This window comes from Eretmochelys imbricata, chromosome 14 (assembly GCF_965152235.1).
Source record: "Eretmochelys imbricata isolate rEreImb1 chromosome 14, rEreImb1.hap1, whole genome shotgun sequence".
Taxonomy (NCBI): domain Eukaryota; kingdom Metazoa; phylum Chordata; order Testudines; family Cheloniidae; genus Eretmochelys; species Eretmochelys imbricata.
This window is the reverse complement of record NC_135585.1, coordinates 219,591-235,694: the sequence shown is the minus strand read 5'-3', so window position 1 is coordinate 235,694 and position 16,104 is coordinate 219,591. Positions and strand designations below refer to the sequence as shown.

At 47.0% G+C, this 16,104-nt stretch overlaps 1 protein-coding gene across 1 annotated transcript in view; it reads right to left on the bottom strand.

Annotated features, from left to right (window-relative positions):
• CCDC57 (coiled-coil domain containing 57) overlaps positions 1 to 16,104 on the bottom strand; it is a 132,150-nt gene that overhangs the window by 47,041 nt on the left and 69,005 nt on the right. The window contains exon 14 of the mRNA XM_077833623.1: positions 714 to 942. Within this exon, the coding sequence (XP_077689749.1) occupies positions 714 to 942 (229 nt within the window). The remainder of the gene's footprint in view (positions 1 to 713; positions 943 to 16,104) is intronic.

Below are 16,104 nucleotides of genomic sequence, written 5' to 3'. Positions count from 1 at the left end.
TCCCCAGCCCCACCCCAGAGTTCACACCCCCCAGCTGAAGCCCTCACTCTCCCTCCCCCCACACCCGACTCCCCCACCCCAGCCCGGAGCCTCCTCCTGCACCCTGAACTCCTAATTTCTGGCCCCACCTCAGAGCCCCCCCCCCCCCCCAGCCAGAGCCCTCATCCCCTCCCACACTCCAACCCCAATTTTCTGAGTATTCATGGCCCGCCATACAATTTCTATTCCCAGATGTAGCCCTTGGGCCAAAAAGTTTGCCCACCCCTGCACTAGCACCTAATTCTCACATTAGGAACAGAAATGCACTGTCTCAAGGATCAGCCTATTCCCTGCACTTTACTTTCACATTAGGCCTTGTCCACACTACAGGGGAAATTCAATCTAAGCTATGCAATTTGAGTTACATGAATAGCGTAACTCAAATCGACATAGCTTAGATCTACTTACCACAAGGTCCACACTATGCGATGTTGATGGGAGACGCTCTCCCATCAACTCCCCCTACTCTTCTTGATCCGGTGGAGTCAACGGGAGAGCAATCTGCATTGATTTAGCGAGTCTTCACTAGACCCGTTAAATTGACCACCGATGCATCAATCGTCACTCATTGATCCACCGGTAAGTATGGACAAACCCATCTGGCTCTCTCCGTCTCAAATCCCTGTGATTTACTCTCCCATCAGGAATAAAAGCCTTATATAGAATGAATTTACCTTTCTTTGATACTTCACCAAGTTCTGCTCGAAGTTTGTTTCCCATTTCAATTAGTTGCTGCTTTTCTTGGCTCAGAACAGTGATCTTTCTCACTGCTTCCTTCAGTTTATTCTGCATTTCCAGTGTGGAGTAATTCATACACTGCTGGGGGCCATCGCCTGACCCCACCCCTGATAATTGTTGTCTGAGATCTACAATCTCTTCTTGAAGCCCTTTAATCACTGAATCCTGAAAGGGAAAGAGACAGCATAAAAGTTCCGTTAATTTAAGGATAAGGATAGGATACAAACTATTTTACTTAGAAGTTGGTTGTCCCCGCCCACCAAAAAAACAACAACAACAAAACAAAACAGTTGAATGGTAACACTTTCAACTGAAGCCAATACTGGAGCCCATTTTTAGTATTTCCATTAGCAACGTAGACTACGGTGTAAATTCAACCAGGGCCCAAATTATCATCTTTTGACCCCTTTCGCTGTGGGGGTTAAAGAGACCGGAGTCTGCCACAGGGTCTTAGTGGTCTCTTGTATTGTTTTAATAAGGGAAAGCGCTTCCCTGGTGGGGACCGTGAGGGATAAGATGTCCACCGTAGGGTCTGAGACCTCAGTAACCTCCTCCATCTGGAGCCCCAGATTCTGGGCCACTCTTCTGAGGAGCTCCTGGTGGGCTCTACTATCAGCTGGGGCAGGCGCCAAGGATGTTCCTGCTACTGCCTCATTGGGTGAGGAAGAGGAGGAGACTTGGGCTGGTAAGGGACCTTCCTGTTTGTCTGGCTTCCCGGACTCAATGCGCGCCTAGTCGTTGGTATCCGCGCCCATCTTGGTGCCAACCACTGTGCCATCTGCGGTGCCGACTGCAGATCCGGTAGCGGTGCTGACATCAGCACCACGAGAGAGCTCTCTGGCCTGGGACGGGACTCATCCATCTGGGGCGACTGAAAGAGATTGCCGTGAAAAGGACACCTGGGACTGGTGGTACGCCCATGGGGTCCAAAAGGGCCACTGCGCTGGCCACGGCATGGGTGGGAAGGATTGTCCCATTTCCGACCTCTGAAGATGCCATTCTGCTCAGTGCTGGCTCTTTCTAGAGATATAAGACTCCGCTTCTGACTCTGAAGCTGAGGAGTCCAAGTGCGGAGACCATGGTGGCGCGGTGCCTGACGGTGCCGGGGATTGGTGCCAGGGGGAGGCGAGTGGTGCTGCATCATCACTGGCTTGCCCCTTGATGGCAGCAGAGGTCTTTGCTGTGCCAGAGGCTTTGGGACTGATGACCTCTCGCGTTGGTCGGGAGAGCGCAGGCCCGTTAGAGGTATGAGGTCTGTGGCTGCCTCAAAGATCTCTGGCGTGGAGGGGAGTTCTAAGTCCTCCACTTGATCCTCTTCCACTGGTGCTGGATCAATGGACCCTTCTGCAGGCCCGGAGTCAACGGTACTGCATCAGGCACGGACAAGACGGAGTGGCCTGGCATGGGTCACACTCCGCTAGCAGGCTCATGCTCAGTTATTCAAGCAGGTGAGCGCCCTCTGTCTGTCTTCCTGTGCTTTTTGAGAGGCACCGGCAACTGCGAGCAGTGCTGGGTTTCCGCATGCAAGGAAGTCTTCGGTGCTAGGGAGTGATGATGCTGAGGGTCTCTGACCCCAGAGTCCTTCCTCAGTGCCACAGCATCCCTGATTGAAGCTGGTGGACTAAGCACTGATGCCAAAGTACCCGGTGCCGGGTCCATGGGGCTCGACTCTGCAGCCACAGGGCTGCCTCCATCAGCAACAGTTTTAGCCTGTTGTCTCTTTCCTTCTTAGTGCAGTGGCAGAATCCTCTGCAAATCTTACACCTATCAGTCTGCTGCAATTCCCCCAGGCACTTTTAGCAGGATGTGTGTGGGTCGCTCTTTGGCATCGGCTTTTGGCAGACCCTATAAGGCTTAATCCCCTGGGACCAAGGCATGCCCCGGCCCCGGGCAGGGGAAGGGAACAGGGAAGAGATCCCCAGCTAACAAGGGGAGGGGGTTCAAACATTACACTACACTCTACTAAAAACTATTAACTAACTATTGAAACTATTTACAGGTAGGAACTACGAGTACACTAGAGGATTGTTCGAAAACGAAAGAGAAAAGAACACTCCAACGACCATCACTGACGGTAAGAAGGAACCGGAGAGGCGGCAGGTCGGCAGGGCTCTATATGCAGTGCCATGAAGGTGCGACTCCAGGGGGCGCCTGAGCCAACCCAACAGGTACTGTTAGGGGAAAAACTTTCTGGCGACTGTACACGCAGTGCACATACACCTACTTGGAATCGACATGAGCAAGTACTCGAAGAACTGACACACAGAAAGAGAGTGATTTTCTCAAGCTTTGCACATAGCATGTGAGTGGGAGAGTTAGGAATAGAACTCAGAAATTCCGTGCTCCTAACACCCATGCCAATTCCATTATTTTGAGATCCCAAAGAAGAGGAATGAGGGGGTGGGATGAGAGAAGGCAATGAAAAAGATGAAGGAAAAAATACCCCAAGGGTAGAAGGAAACAGAAAGAACCACCAAAGGAAGGAGACCCACTGGTATGCAGATGGATGGGCAGATACCTCTTACATGTGGAACTCCATCCTAACCTGGAGCAGTGGATTTCCTCTTTCTCCGAAGAAAACATTTTACCCCATAAAGTCTATTACTGTTAGTGTGCCACCCAAGAACTGCTGTTATTTAATTGTACGAAATGTAAATCTAAATAAAAAATTACTGCTGTAGCACTGTGTGTGGAATTCACATCTGCTCACTGTGACATTCTGTATCTCGGGGGAACACCCAGCACCCCCATGTTCATCCTTATAATATAATTGTGCGGTATATAATGCAAAGTTTCCAGGTCAGGTGTCTTCGGAAGGCTCATGATGTACTGAGCATTGTTGTTATGGTAATGTTATAGGTTGAAATTTCATGTATGTAGTTATGAGGCTGAAAATGTGTCCTTGTGGCTTAAAGCAAGCCCAGGCAAAAACTCTCCAGAAGCAGAGGGACAGTTCACACCTCATCAGGGCATGTATGGGACAAACCCAGCCCAGCCTCACAGGAACAAAGGACACTGGCCTAGGCAACAACAAAGGACCTGTTGGACTTTCGAGTGAGTCACCCCCCTTTCTTTGGTCAGTTTGGGACTGTGATGAGGTAATGCTCACCTGACTCTGAAGGGGGGGGGGGGCGCAAAGCCAAGAGGGAAGAAAGAACATGATAAAAGGGAGAGACGTTTGCTTTGCTCTTTCTCTCTCTTCCACCTCCATCTATAGACATCACCACCCAGCAACTGAAGCATTGATCAAAGGGGAGAGCCTGGCTGAAGGGCAATCAGCCAGCCTGTGGTGAGAAGCATCTACGTTTGTAAGGGCATTGACAGTGTTAAGATCAGCTTAGCCCTGGTCTACACTAGGACTTTAGGTCGAATTTAGCAGCGTTAAATCGATGTAAACCTGCACCCGTCCACACGATGAAGCCCTTTATTTCGACTTAAAGGGCTCTTAAAATCGATTTCCTTACTCCACCTCTGACAAGTGGATTAGCGCTTAAATCAGCCTTGCTGGGTCGAATTTGGGGTACTGTGGACACAATTCGACGGTATTGGCCTCTGGGAGCTATCCCAGAGTGCTTCATTGTGACCGCTCTGGACAGCACTCTCAACTCGGATGCACTGGCCAGGTAGACAGGAAAAGAACTGTGAACTTTTGAATCTCATTTCCTGTTTGGCCAGCGTGGCAAGCTGCAGGTGACCATGCAGAGCTCATCAGCAGAGGTGACCATGATGGAGTCCCAGAATCGCAAAAGAGCTCCAGCATGGACTGAATGGGAGGTACGGGATCTGATCGCTGTATGGGGAGAGGAATCCGTGCTATCAGAACTCCGTTCCAGTTTTCAAAATGCCAAAACCTTTGTCAAAATCTCCCAGGGCATGAAGGACAGAGGCCATAACAGGGACCTGAACCAGTGCTGCATGAAACTTAAGGAGCTGAGGCAAGCCTACCAGAAAACCAGAGAGGCGAATGGCCACTCCGAGTCAGAGCCCCAAACATGCCGCTTCTATGATGAGCTGCATGCCATTTTAGGGGGTTCAGCCACCACTACCCCAGCCATGTTGTTTGACTCCTTCAACGGAGATGGAGGCAACACGGAAGCAGGTTTTGGGGACGAAGAAGAAGATGATGATAATGATGATGATGATGATGAGGTTGTAGATAACTCACAGCAAGCAAGCGGAGAAACCGGTTTTCCCGACAGCCAGGAACTGTTTCTCACTCTGGACCTGGAGCCAGTACCCCCCGAACCCACCCAAGGCTGCCTCCTGGACCCAGCAGGCGGAGAAGGGACCTCCAGTGAGTGTACCTTTTAAAATACTATACATGGTTTAAAAGCAAGCATGTGAAAGGATTACTTTGCCCTGGCATTCGCGGCTCTCCTGGATGTATTCCCAAAGCCTTTGCAAAAGGTTTCTGGGGAGGGCAGCCTTATTGTGTCCTTCATGGTAGGACACTTTACCACTCCAGGCCAGTAACATGTACTTGGGAATCATTGTACAACAAAGCATTGCAGTGTATGTTTGCTGGCGTTCAAACAACATCCGTTCTTTATCTCTCTGTGTTATCCTCAGGAGAGTGAGATATCATTCATGGTCACCTGGTTGAAATAGTGCTTTTCTTCAGGGGACACTCAGAGGAACCCGTTCCTGCTGGGCTGTTCGCCTGTGGCTGAACAGAAATGTTTCCCGCTGTTAGCCATGGGGAGAGGGGAGGGTTGAGGGGGTAGCCACGCGGTGGGGGGAGGCAAAATGCGACCTTGTAATGAAAGCACATGTGCCATGTATGTAATGTTAACAACAAGGTTTACCCTGAAAGAGTGTAGCCACTGTTTTATAAAATGTGTCTTTTTAAATACCGCTGTCCCTTTTTTTTCCTCCACCAGCTGCATGTGTTTCAATGATCACAGGATCTTCTCCTTCCCGGAGGCTAGTGAAGATTAGAAAGAAAAAAAACGCACTCGTGATGAAATGTTCTCTGAGTTCATGCTGTCCTCCCACACTGACAGAGCACAGACGAATGCGTGGAGGCAAATAATGTCAGAGTGCAGGAAAGCACAAAATGACCGGGAGGAGAGGTGGCGGGCTGAAGAGAGTAAGTTGCGGGCTGAAGAGAGTAGGCGGCGGGCTGAAGCTCAAATGTGGTGGCAGCGTGATGAGAGGAGGCAGGATTCAATGCTGAGGCTGCTGGAGGACCAAACCAGTATGCTCCAATGTATGGTTGAGCTGCAGCAAAGGCAGCTGGAGCACAGACTGCCACTACAGACCCTGTGTAACCAACCGCCGTCCTCCCCAAGTTCCATAGCCTCCACACCGAGAAGCCCAAGAACGCAGTGGGAGGGCCACCGGCCAACCAGCCACTCCACCACAGAGGATTGCCCAAAAAAAAGAAGGCTGGCATTCAATAAATTTTAAAGTTGTAAACTTTTAAAGTGCTGTGTGGCATTTTCCTTCCCTCCTCTACCACCCCTCCTGGGCTACCTTGGTAGTCATCCCCCTATTTGTGTGATGAATGAATAAAGAATGCATGAATGTGAAGCAACAATGACTTTATTGCCTCTGCAAGCAATGATCGAAGGGAGGAGGGGAGGGTGGTTAGCTTACAGGGAAGTAGAGTGAACCAAGGGGCGGGGGGTTTCATCAAGGAGAAACAAAGAGAACTTTCACACCGTAGCCTGGCCAGTCATGAAACTGGTTTTCAAAGCTTCTTTGATGCGTGCCGCGCCCTCCTGTGCTCTTCTAACTGCCCTGGTGTCTGGCTGCGCGTAACCAGCAGCCAGGCGATTTGCCTCAACCTCCCAGCCCGCCATAAATGTCTCCCCCTTACTCTCACAGATATTGTGGAGCACACAGCAAGCAGTAATAACAGTGGGAATATTGGTTTCGCTGAGGTCTAAGCAAGTCAGTAAACTGCGCCAGCGCACCTTTAAACATCCAAATGCATGTTCTACCACCATGCTACACTTGCTCAGCCTGTAGTTGAACAGCTCCTGACTACTATCCAGGCTGCCTATGTACGGCTTCATGAGCCATGGCATTAAGGGGTAGGCTGGGTCCCCAAGGATACATATAGGCATTTCAACATTCCCAACAGTTATTTTCTGGTCTGGGAATAAAGTCCCTTCCTGCAGCTTTGAAACAGACCAGAGTTCCTGAAGATGCGAGCATCATGTACCTTTCCCAGCCATCCCACGTTGATGTTGGTGAAACATCCCTTGTGATCCACCAGAGCTTGCAGCACTATTGAAAAGTATCCCTTGTGGTTTATGTACTCACCGGCTTGGTGCTCCGGTGCCAAGATAGGGATATAGTTTCCGTCTATGGCCCCACCACAGTTAGGGAATCCCATTGCAGCAAAGCCATCCACTATGACCTGCACATTTCCCAGGGTCACTACCCTTGATATCAGCAGATCTTTGATTGCGTGGGCTACTTGCATCACAGCAGCCCCCACAGTAGATTTGCCCACTCCAAATTGATTCCCAACTGACCGGTAGCTGTCTGGCGTTGCAAGCTTCCACAGGGCTATCGCCACTCGCTTCTCAACTGTGAGGGCTGCTCTCATCTTGGTATTCATGCGCTTCAGGGCAGGGGAAAGCAAGTCACAAAGTTCCATGAAAGTGCCCTTACGCATGCGAAAGTTTCGCACCCACTGGGAATCATCCCAGACCTGCAACACTATGCGGTCCCACCAGTCTGTGCTTGTTTCCCGAGCCCAGAATCGGCGTTCCACAGCACCATGATGCATGCATTGGCAGGGCCCATGCTTTCAGAGAAATCTGTGTCTACGTCCTGATCACTCACGTGACCGCGCTGACGTCGCCTCCTCGCCCGGTATCACTCTGCCAGGTTCTGGTACTGCATATACTGCTGGATAATGTGTGTGGTGTTTAATGTGCTCCTAATTGCCAAAGTGAGCTGAGCGGCCTCCATGCTTGCCTTGGTATGGTGTCTGCACAGAAAAAAGGCGCGGAACGATTGTCTGCCGTTGCTCTGACGGAGGGAGGGGCGACAGATGACACGGCTTACAGGGTTGGCTTCAGGGAGCTAAAAATCAACAAAAGGGGTGGCTTTACATCAAGGAGTATTTCAGGCAGGAGTTCACAGAGGGTTCCAATAAAAAATGGTGCACCTAAGTTATTGTTCTTATTGGAACAAGGAGGTTAGTCTGGCCTCTGATTGATACATGGCTAGATTTACCTTGCTGCACCTTCTCTGTGAGTGACTGCAGTGTGACGTAGAGGAATGAGTCCCCTAGACGGGGGAGGGGGGAAGCAAATGAGTACAAAACAAATCTGGTCTATTTCTTGTTTTGATCCACTCCATCTATCTTTTACATCTTTGGCTGGCAGCAGACGGTGCAGAAGGACTGCATGCCATCCACATCTCATGGCTGCCCGGCAGAAGATGATGCAATAGGTCTGCTAGCAATCCGTATCGCCTGCCTGCTCACCATAAGACGGTTCAATAGGACTGACTGCAGGACTAAAGAGAATGACCTGGTCAAGTCACTCCAAATTTAGTCCCTGCGCCCATGTCTGCCCAGGCGCTCCTGGCCGACGTGGCCAGGAGCACCTCGGACATGACGATGACGGCTACCAGTCGTATTGCACCGTCTGCTGCCACAAGGCAGTGGGTTGCTGCTACTTTGTAGCAATGCAGTACCGCGTCTGCCAGCACCCAGGAGACATCCGGTGACAGTTACCTGAGCGGGCTCCATGCTTGCCGTGGTATGGCGTCTGCACAGGTAACTCAGGAAAAAAGGCGCGAAACGATTGTCTGCCCTTGCTTTTATGGAGGGAGGGAGGGAGGGAACGGGGGCCTGACGATATGTACCCAGAACCACCCACGACAATGTTTTAGCCCCATCAGGCGTTGGGATCTCAACCCAGAATTCCAATGGGCAGCGGAGACTGCGGGAACTGTGGGATAGCCACCCGCAGTGTAACGCTCCGGAAGTCAACTCTAGCCTCGGTACTGTGGAAGCACTCCGCCGAGTTAATGCACTTAATGCACTTAGAGCATTTTCTGTGGGGACACACACACTCGAATATATAAAACCGATTTCTAAAAAAACGACTTCTATAAATTTGACCTAATTCCGTAGTGTAGACATACCCTGAGAATGCGTTTTGCTTTTATTTCATTTGACCAAATCTGACTTGTTATGCTTTGACTTATAATCACTTAAAATCTGTCTTTATAGTTAATAAATCTGTTTGTTTATTCTATCTGGAACAGTGCGTTTGGTTTGAAGCATGTCAGAGACTGCCCTTGGGAGAACAAGTCTGGTACATATCAATTTCTTTGTTAAATTGATGAACTCATATAAGCTTGTAACGTCCAGTGGGCATAACTGGACACTGCAAGATGGAGGTTCCTAGGGTTGTATCTGGGACCGGAGGTATTGGCTAGTGTAATTTGATTGCACAATCCAAGGAGCAGCTTACATGCCAGAGGCTGTGTGTGAACAGCCCAGGAGTGGTGGTTCTCACAGCAGAGCAGGGTAAGGCTGGCTCCCAGAGTCAAGGATTGGAGTGACCTAGCAGATCACCAGTCCAGATAACACCAGAGGGGAATGTCACACTCACCCTGTGCTATTTGTATCCAAATAATCGCTACTGTTTGTCTATATGGATTGTAAACTCCGTGAAGCAGAAGCCTCACTGTCTACGCTTTATATACAGTACTAAGCACAATGTTAGTGATCAACAAATAATAAAAATTAAATAGATAGCTACCATCAACAAATATTCTTGGTAGATTGTGGGGAACTCTGCCAAACACTGATGAGGTCCAGCACCTCGCCATTGCTCCATACTGGGGATCGCCTGGCGTGTGGAGGCACGGTCACCTGGAAAGATGTCCTGAGAGCACTCTACGCCTGGCTGAGCAAACAGGAAGGGGATTTTCAAAATTCCCAGAGAATTTAAAGGGCGGGTCTGACGATTGGTCACCTGAGGGCAGGGCAGTAGAGTTCAAAGTGATGACCAGAGTGGCTAGAACAGGCATTGTGGGATACTTCTGGAGGCCGATCAGAGCGCACTAACAGAGCAGGGCATCCACACTGGCGCCACAGCGCTCCAGCGGGGGCACAGCAAATGTTATTCCACTGGCTGAGTTGGAGTACCAGGAGTGCTCTAGCCACGGAGTCAGAGCGCTCTATGTGCCTTGCCAGTGTGGATGCATCGTGAGTTAGAGCGCACTGGGCTGCTTTAATGCGCTCTAACTCACAAGTGTAGCCATGCCCTTAGTCTTTTAAAGCAACTAAACAGGTGAATCAATTTATAACCATAAAACTGAGGAAAACTGCTATTATTTCAAAGACAACACTGTTTAATATCCCTTGGATACTGAGGGTTCTGAAGAAGAATGAACATCCAAATGTTTCTGTTGATCACACTGAACAGGCCCTGATTATCCCAAGTGATATTTGACAATCTCCCTTTTGTGGCTGTAAATTATGAATTGTTATCACTCAATCCTATTAGATTGAAAGGAACATTTACTTTCGTACAGCAACTCTGGTTCTTTGAGATGTTGTAGTCATTATGGATCCCATTGCAAGTGTGTATGCATCCCATGCACACAAGCTCAGAATCTTTTCCCGAGCAATATCTGGAAAGGTCACACATTTGCCCTGTGACTCCTCATGCTCCCCTGCAAGAGCATAAAGGGTGGTGCACCCCCGACCCTTACTCAGTTTCATTGCTACTGGAAGCCATTTCAGCTGAGGAATCCAAGAATGAGAAGGGAGGGCGGGTCATGGGATCCACACTGACTACAACATCTCAAAGAACCACAGTTATTGTAGGGTAAGTAACTGTTCAGTCTTCTTCAAGTATGTGACAGTGTGGCTCCCACTGTAGGTGACTGGCAAGCAGTATCCTCTTTAGGGTGGCAGGCAAGAGATGTATCCACTGCATCAGTTGAATAAAGATTGGAATACAGCTCTCCAGTCAAGTCCTGTGTGTAATGCTTGACAAATAAAGAGTGGGTTGCTCCACAAAGCAGCTTTGCAAATTTCCAATATTGGTATGTTGTGGAAGCACGAAGATACTGCTTGAACTCTGGTGCACTGAGCTTGAAAGGTCAATGGGAGACGTATATCATCCAGCTGATAGCAAAGAGAGGTAAGTGTGGTTCATTTTGAAAGCCTTAGGGAAAGCCTTTAGACTGGCCAGCAATAGCCACAAAAGACATGGGCACATTCTGAAAGGCTTGGTCCTGTCCATATAGTATTGAACAGCCCTGGATGTGAACTTTCTTCTCCCCTTATGTGGAATGTGGCTTTGGAAAAGAATACACATAGGCTGAAGGATTGGTCCAAGTGGAATTCCAAAACCACCTTGGGGAGGAATTTTGCACCATGTCTCAGGACCACTTTATCTCAGTGAAATATGGTATATGGGGATTCTGCCATGAGTGCTTGGAGCTCTCCAACTCTTCTGGATGAAGCAATGGAAACCAGGAATACCATTTTGAGATTAGGATGATGGATGGAGTACTCTGCATCAAAGGGGGACTTCATAAACCTATGAAACATAGCACTGCGGTCCCATGCTGGAACAGAGTCCTTAACCAATGGGTATGTATGCAAAAGGCCTTAAGGAACTTGGATACCATTAGATGGGAGAAGATGGAGAGTGATTGTATCTGTGGATGGTATGCCAATATTGCTGCCAGATGGACCTTAATTGAACTGAAAGAGTCCAGTGTATTTTAATTGCAGTTAGTCCAGAATCTTTGATACCAAGGCCTGCAATGGCTCTGGGCTGTTTGGGGCCACCCATATCGAGAACCTTTTCCACTTAGCAGAACAGGTTTTCCTTGAGGACAATTTCCTGCTCTAAGATCTCCTGACCATGCAAAGAACAGTCCTTTTCCATGGTGCTCAGTCAGCCAACATCCAGGCCATTAGGTAGTGACTTTAGGATTAGGTGGGAAACCTGGCCTTGATTCTGTGACAATAATTCAGGGGCAATCCGGAAGCTGAGAGTTTAAACCAATCACAAACAGCTTGCTGTGTTTGTTACTGGGACAAAGTTTCTTTGTTGTCCCAAGAAGTCCAGTTCACGTTTACACCCCAAATTATAAACTATACATTTGTATTGACCATGTGCTTTGTTTCTTCAGTATGTCCTTCACCCCAAATTAGAACCTGTACCTCTTTCTAAACCCTCTTTCTGTATGTTGATAACATGTCCTGTTCCACTGTAAGCCCTAAAAGATGTGAAATGCTTATACAACCAAAGAATGTATGGACTATGTCCACTAAATTAAAAGACTATAAGGAATATTTTTTTGTTTTCTTTCTATATGATTGTTGCACTACAGAAGTGGCAAGAACTGTGCAGCACAAGGAGAAAAAGAATATTACATAGAACAGAAAGGGATCTCCTGGGTTATCTGGTACTGAAAGATATAATCACATAACCAGGGTATAACTCTGAAATATTAAGAGAAATTGCTTAAAAATAGGAGAGGGATGGAATTCCAATTAATAATGTGTGCTAATCCTGACATGCAATTTTTGAAACTGATCAAACATGAAAACCCTCCAACTCAGAGAAATATGGAAGAAATTTCTTATACACTATCGCCATCTATTGGATATCAATGGAAGCAGCAGATAAAATAAGCTGAAATCAGAGTGCCCTGACAATCAGTACCCAATAGAAAATAAGAAGATTGCCCTCATGTGGACCCCAGAGCTGAATTAATTTACAAAGAAGCTGCAGAATCCAGAAGTGCTACCAACACTCGGACCAGCTATGTGGATCGAGTTTCAGGGTTAATAGGACGAAGAAGAAACTATAAGATTTCATTTCAAAGATTGTATTTCTCTTTCTGTTCTTGAATATAAATAACTGAAAGTTCTCTTGTTGAGTCCACACTCTTTAGTGAGACCTCATGTTTTGGATTTTAGCTAATTAATGTTCCATGCGTCCTCCTCTTTGTAAGCCCAAGCAAAGCGGCCTAAGAGCGATTTAAATAACAACTTTCAGCAATTGCTTTTAACATTTTAAACTTGGTTTTTCCATACCAAACTATTCAAATAGCAGGGACCTCACTCTTAAAAGAGTCTTTAAAATAAACATCCTTACTCCTTGGAATAAAAAATGTGTTAGTGGTGTTAAAGAATTGATGATTGATAAGCATAAGAAAATGTAATAAGAAATATTGATCATTTGTATTGATATATCATATAATGACCGAGCTTCAACCTTACCCTATGACAATTGCTTAAGAGACTGTATTTGTGTGTTCAGTACATACCTAGAAAATTTGATGTATGTAACCTTGACCTATACACTGTGTATATACTTACGTGTTTTTGGATGAATGAATAAACTGTTGATTAAGAACACCAAATGTCCTGATTTGAGAAATACTGTCCAAGGTAAAAATGGACCTGAAAAGAACCTAGAGTTAAAATTAATAAGCTAAGGCCTTGTCTACACTGCCACTTTACAGTGCTGAAACTTTCTCGTTCGGGGGGTGACACTTTCTCGCTCAGGGGGCTACACCTACTGGTAGCTACTCTCCTCGTTGGGGTGGTTTTTTTACAGTGCTGGGAGAGCTCTCTCCTAGGACTAGTGCCACGGCAGCACTTTAACATTCGTAGCGAAGACATACCCTAATTCTCCCTGAACTCAATAAAAATAAGTTATCCTGATTAAATTCCATCACAATAGTGACCATAAACACTTATCAAATTGGCAAATTGAGTCTGTTAGATTTTAGCTTTAAAATCTAACTGGCAACTCAGCAAATCCATAAAATTGACCCCCCCATTTATGCTTACAATTGGAAAATATGTTATATATAAGTATAGCATTGTGACATGTCATTCCATATTCTTCATGAAAATATGCTTATGATATGAATATGACATAACTGAGATATACTTCATGCAAGATGGCTCATGTGAGATATCATTGGAAAGGTTATGATTTACTGAATGTGATTATCCAATCTGTATGCCTGTATCATTTCTGTATCTGAAGTTAGGAATATTGACTATGTATCTGTATTTCAACTATGCTACTTTGGGTGACGCCCACTGCTAACACTTCAGGTACAACAATGGAAAAGCCAGACAGGGCAGCTGGCCCATCAGCGATGACAATGGACTGTGAAAAGCCTGGCCTTCCTGCAGACGTTCCAAACTGCCACTGACTCATGGACACTGTGATACTACAGAGTCAGGTGGTCTTGTAACCCGATACTAAAACATTACCTGGGATTTCTTGTAACTTTCTACTGTAAGGGAAGAGGGTCAAGTTTGGGAAAAAAAGGATTCCCGCCTTATGTAAATCCTATTTAAGGATGGGGAGGAAGGCAAACTGGACTCCTCCTCTCCATGGCTGTCTGGCCAAGAAGAAAGACTACAGAAGCCACCTGAAGGGAATGCAAGGGGGGAGTCCAGACTGAGACAGGGGTCCAGTCTGAAAAGGAATATAACTGAAACTCTGAACCACAGAAACTTTGCAACTTGCCTGCAACAACATCTAGGGTGAGAAATACTATTTGTAACCAATTTCTTTAGTGAAACTAGCTTAGTTTGCCTTTTTGATTTCATTTGGTCAGTAATCTGCTTTGTTCTGTTTATTATCCCTTTTACCACTTAAAATCTGCCTCTTATAGTTAATAAAATTTGTTTTGTTTATTATTAAACCCAGTTTCTGTAATTTCTAACTGGGGGGGCAAGAAGTGTGCATACCTCTCTCCATATTGAGGGAGGGGGTGAATTTCATAAAATCTTTGAGTTTGTACCCCCTTAAAAGGAATGAGCACCAGAGTGTTGGAGCAAGTCCCTTAAACTGAGTCTTTCCAGAGTGATCTGCAGCTGGGTGTGGCCCTGCCTGTGTGTGTGTTAGAGGAGGTTTTAATAGCCTGGCTCAGCAAGACAGGTTAAAGGGGGCTCAAACTGGCAGAACAGGAAGAGTCAGTGGTATCTCAGCACATCAGGTGGCTTCCTAAAGGGCATAACCTATCACAAGCATAACCACTCAACATATAAAAACTAAGTTCTTGACAGCAAAACGATCTACATCAGAGGTTCTCAAACTGTGGTCCGCGGACCGAGCTCCATTCAGGTGGTCCGCAGATAGTTCCCTCTAAGGTGCGTATCTGGGCTGCCGCACACAAGAGATTGAAGGGCCACCCACCTAATTAGTGGAGCCATGAAGGTGTGGCTTCACTAATTCGGTGCCTGGACCCTGGAGAAGACGCACATGTAAGGTGAGGTGGTGGCCTTGGAGAGAATAGGGAGGGGGCAGTGGGGTGAGAAGAGGAGGTGGGTCGAATTTGGGATGTGCAGGGCTGCGGCGGCCAGAGAAAGAGGCGACTTTCCCGAGCTCCAGGGCTGCGGCTACCGGGGAGAGACGGCCCTCCTTCCCATCCCAGCTCCGGGGGCTGCTGCAGTGGAGGAGAGAGGGAGAGATCCCCCTCCTTTCCAGTCCCAGCTTGGGGGCTGCCGCAGCGGGGGAGAGAGGGAGAGACAGAGATCACCCTTTAACATTCTCTTTGTTAAGCTAAATGAGCTCCTTAAGTCTATCCATTAAGGCATGTTTTCTACTCTTTTCAGCATTTTTATGGTTCTAGCAGACAGCAAATCAGACATGAGTTTATCAAAGTGATATAGTTGTAAAAAACAGTGAATGTAGTTTGAGTTGCATATAAAAAGCATCACACATTATGAAGCATCAACATAATAGTTCTGCTTTCTTTCTAGGACTCTGGTGAGATCACACCTAAAATACTGCGTTCAATTCTATGTGTCTCATTAGAGTAAAGATATTGAAATATTTGTGGGAGTTCAGAAAAGAGCAATAAAAATTATTGGGGGATGGAAGAATCAATTTATGAGGAAAGACTAAAAGAGCTAAATCTGCATAGCTTAGACAAGCAACAACAAAAGGGGGTGGGCATGACAAAATATCTGAAAAGCATAAACATCAGGAAAGGACATGAACCAGGGACAGGACCAGACACCAGCTTGCCCCAGGATTGGAGGAATATAAAGTTGGCTTAAAGCCACCTTTATTTCCTCTCCAGTCTTGGACTGAGCACTGATTAGCCAGATGGAGGATGTCACAGGGTGTACCTGCCCTATAGCACCCCCAGCACACCAAGCCTCAGTTTTCCCATACATCATTAATAAGTTAAACAAGGCTTTACATAGCGAACAATGCCCCTTCTGAGGGGTCTAGTTTATTAAGGAAAGGCCTAATGAAAATACAAGAAAACCTTCACCTCAGCATCCTAGCTGGGCTACAGAGTCAGTCTTAGTTCAACCGTTCCAACCAGGGGCCGCCCCTCCCCTCC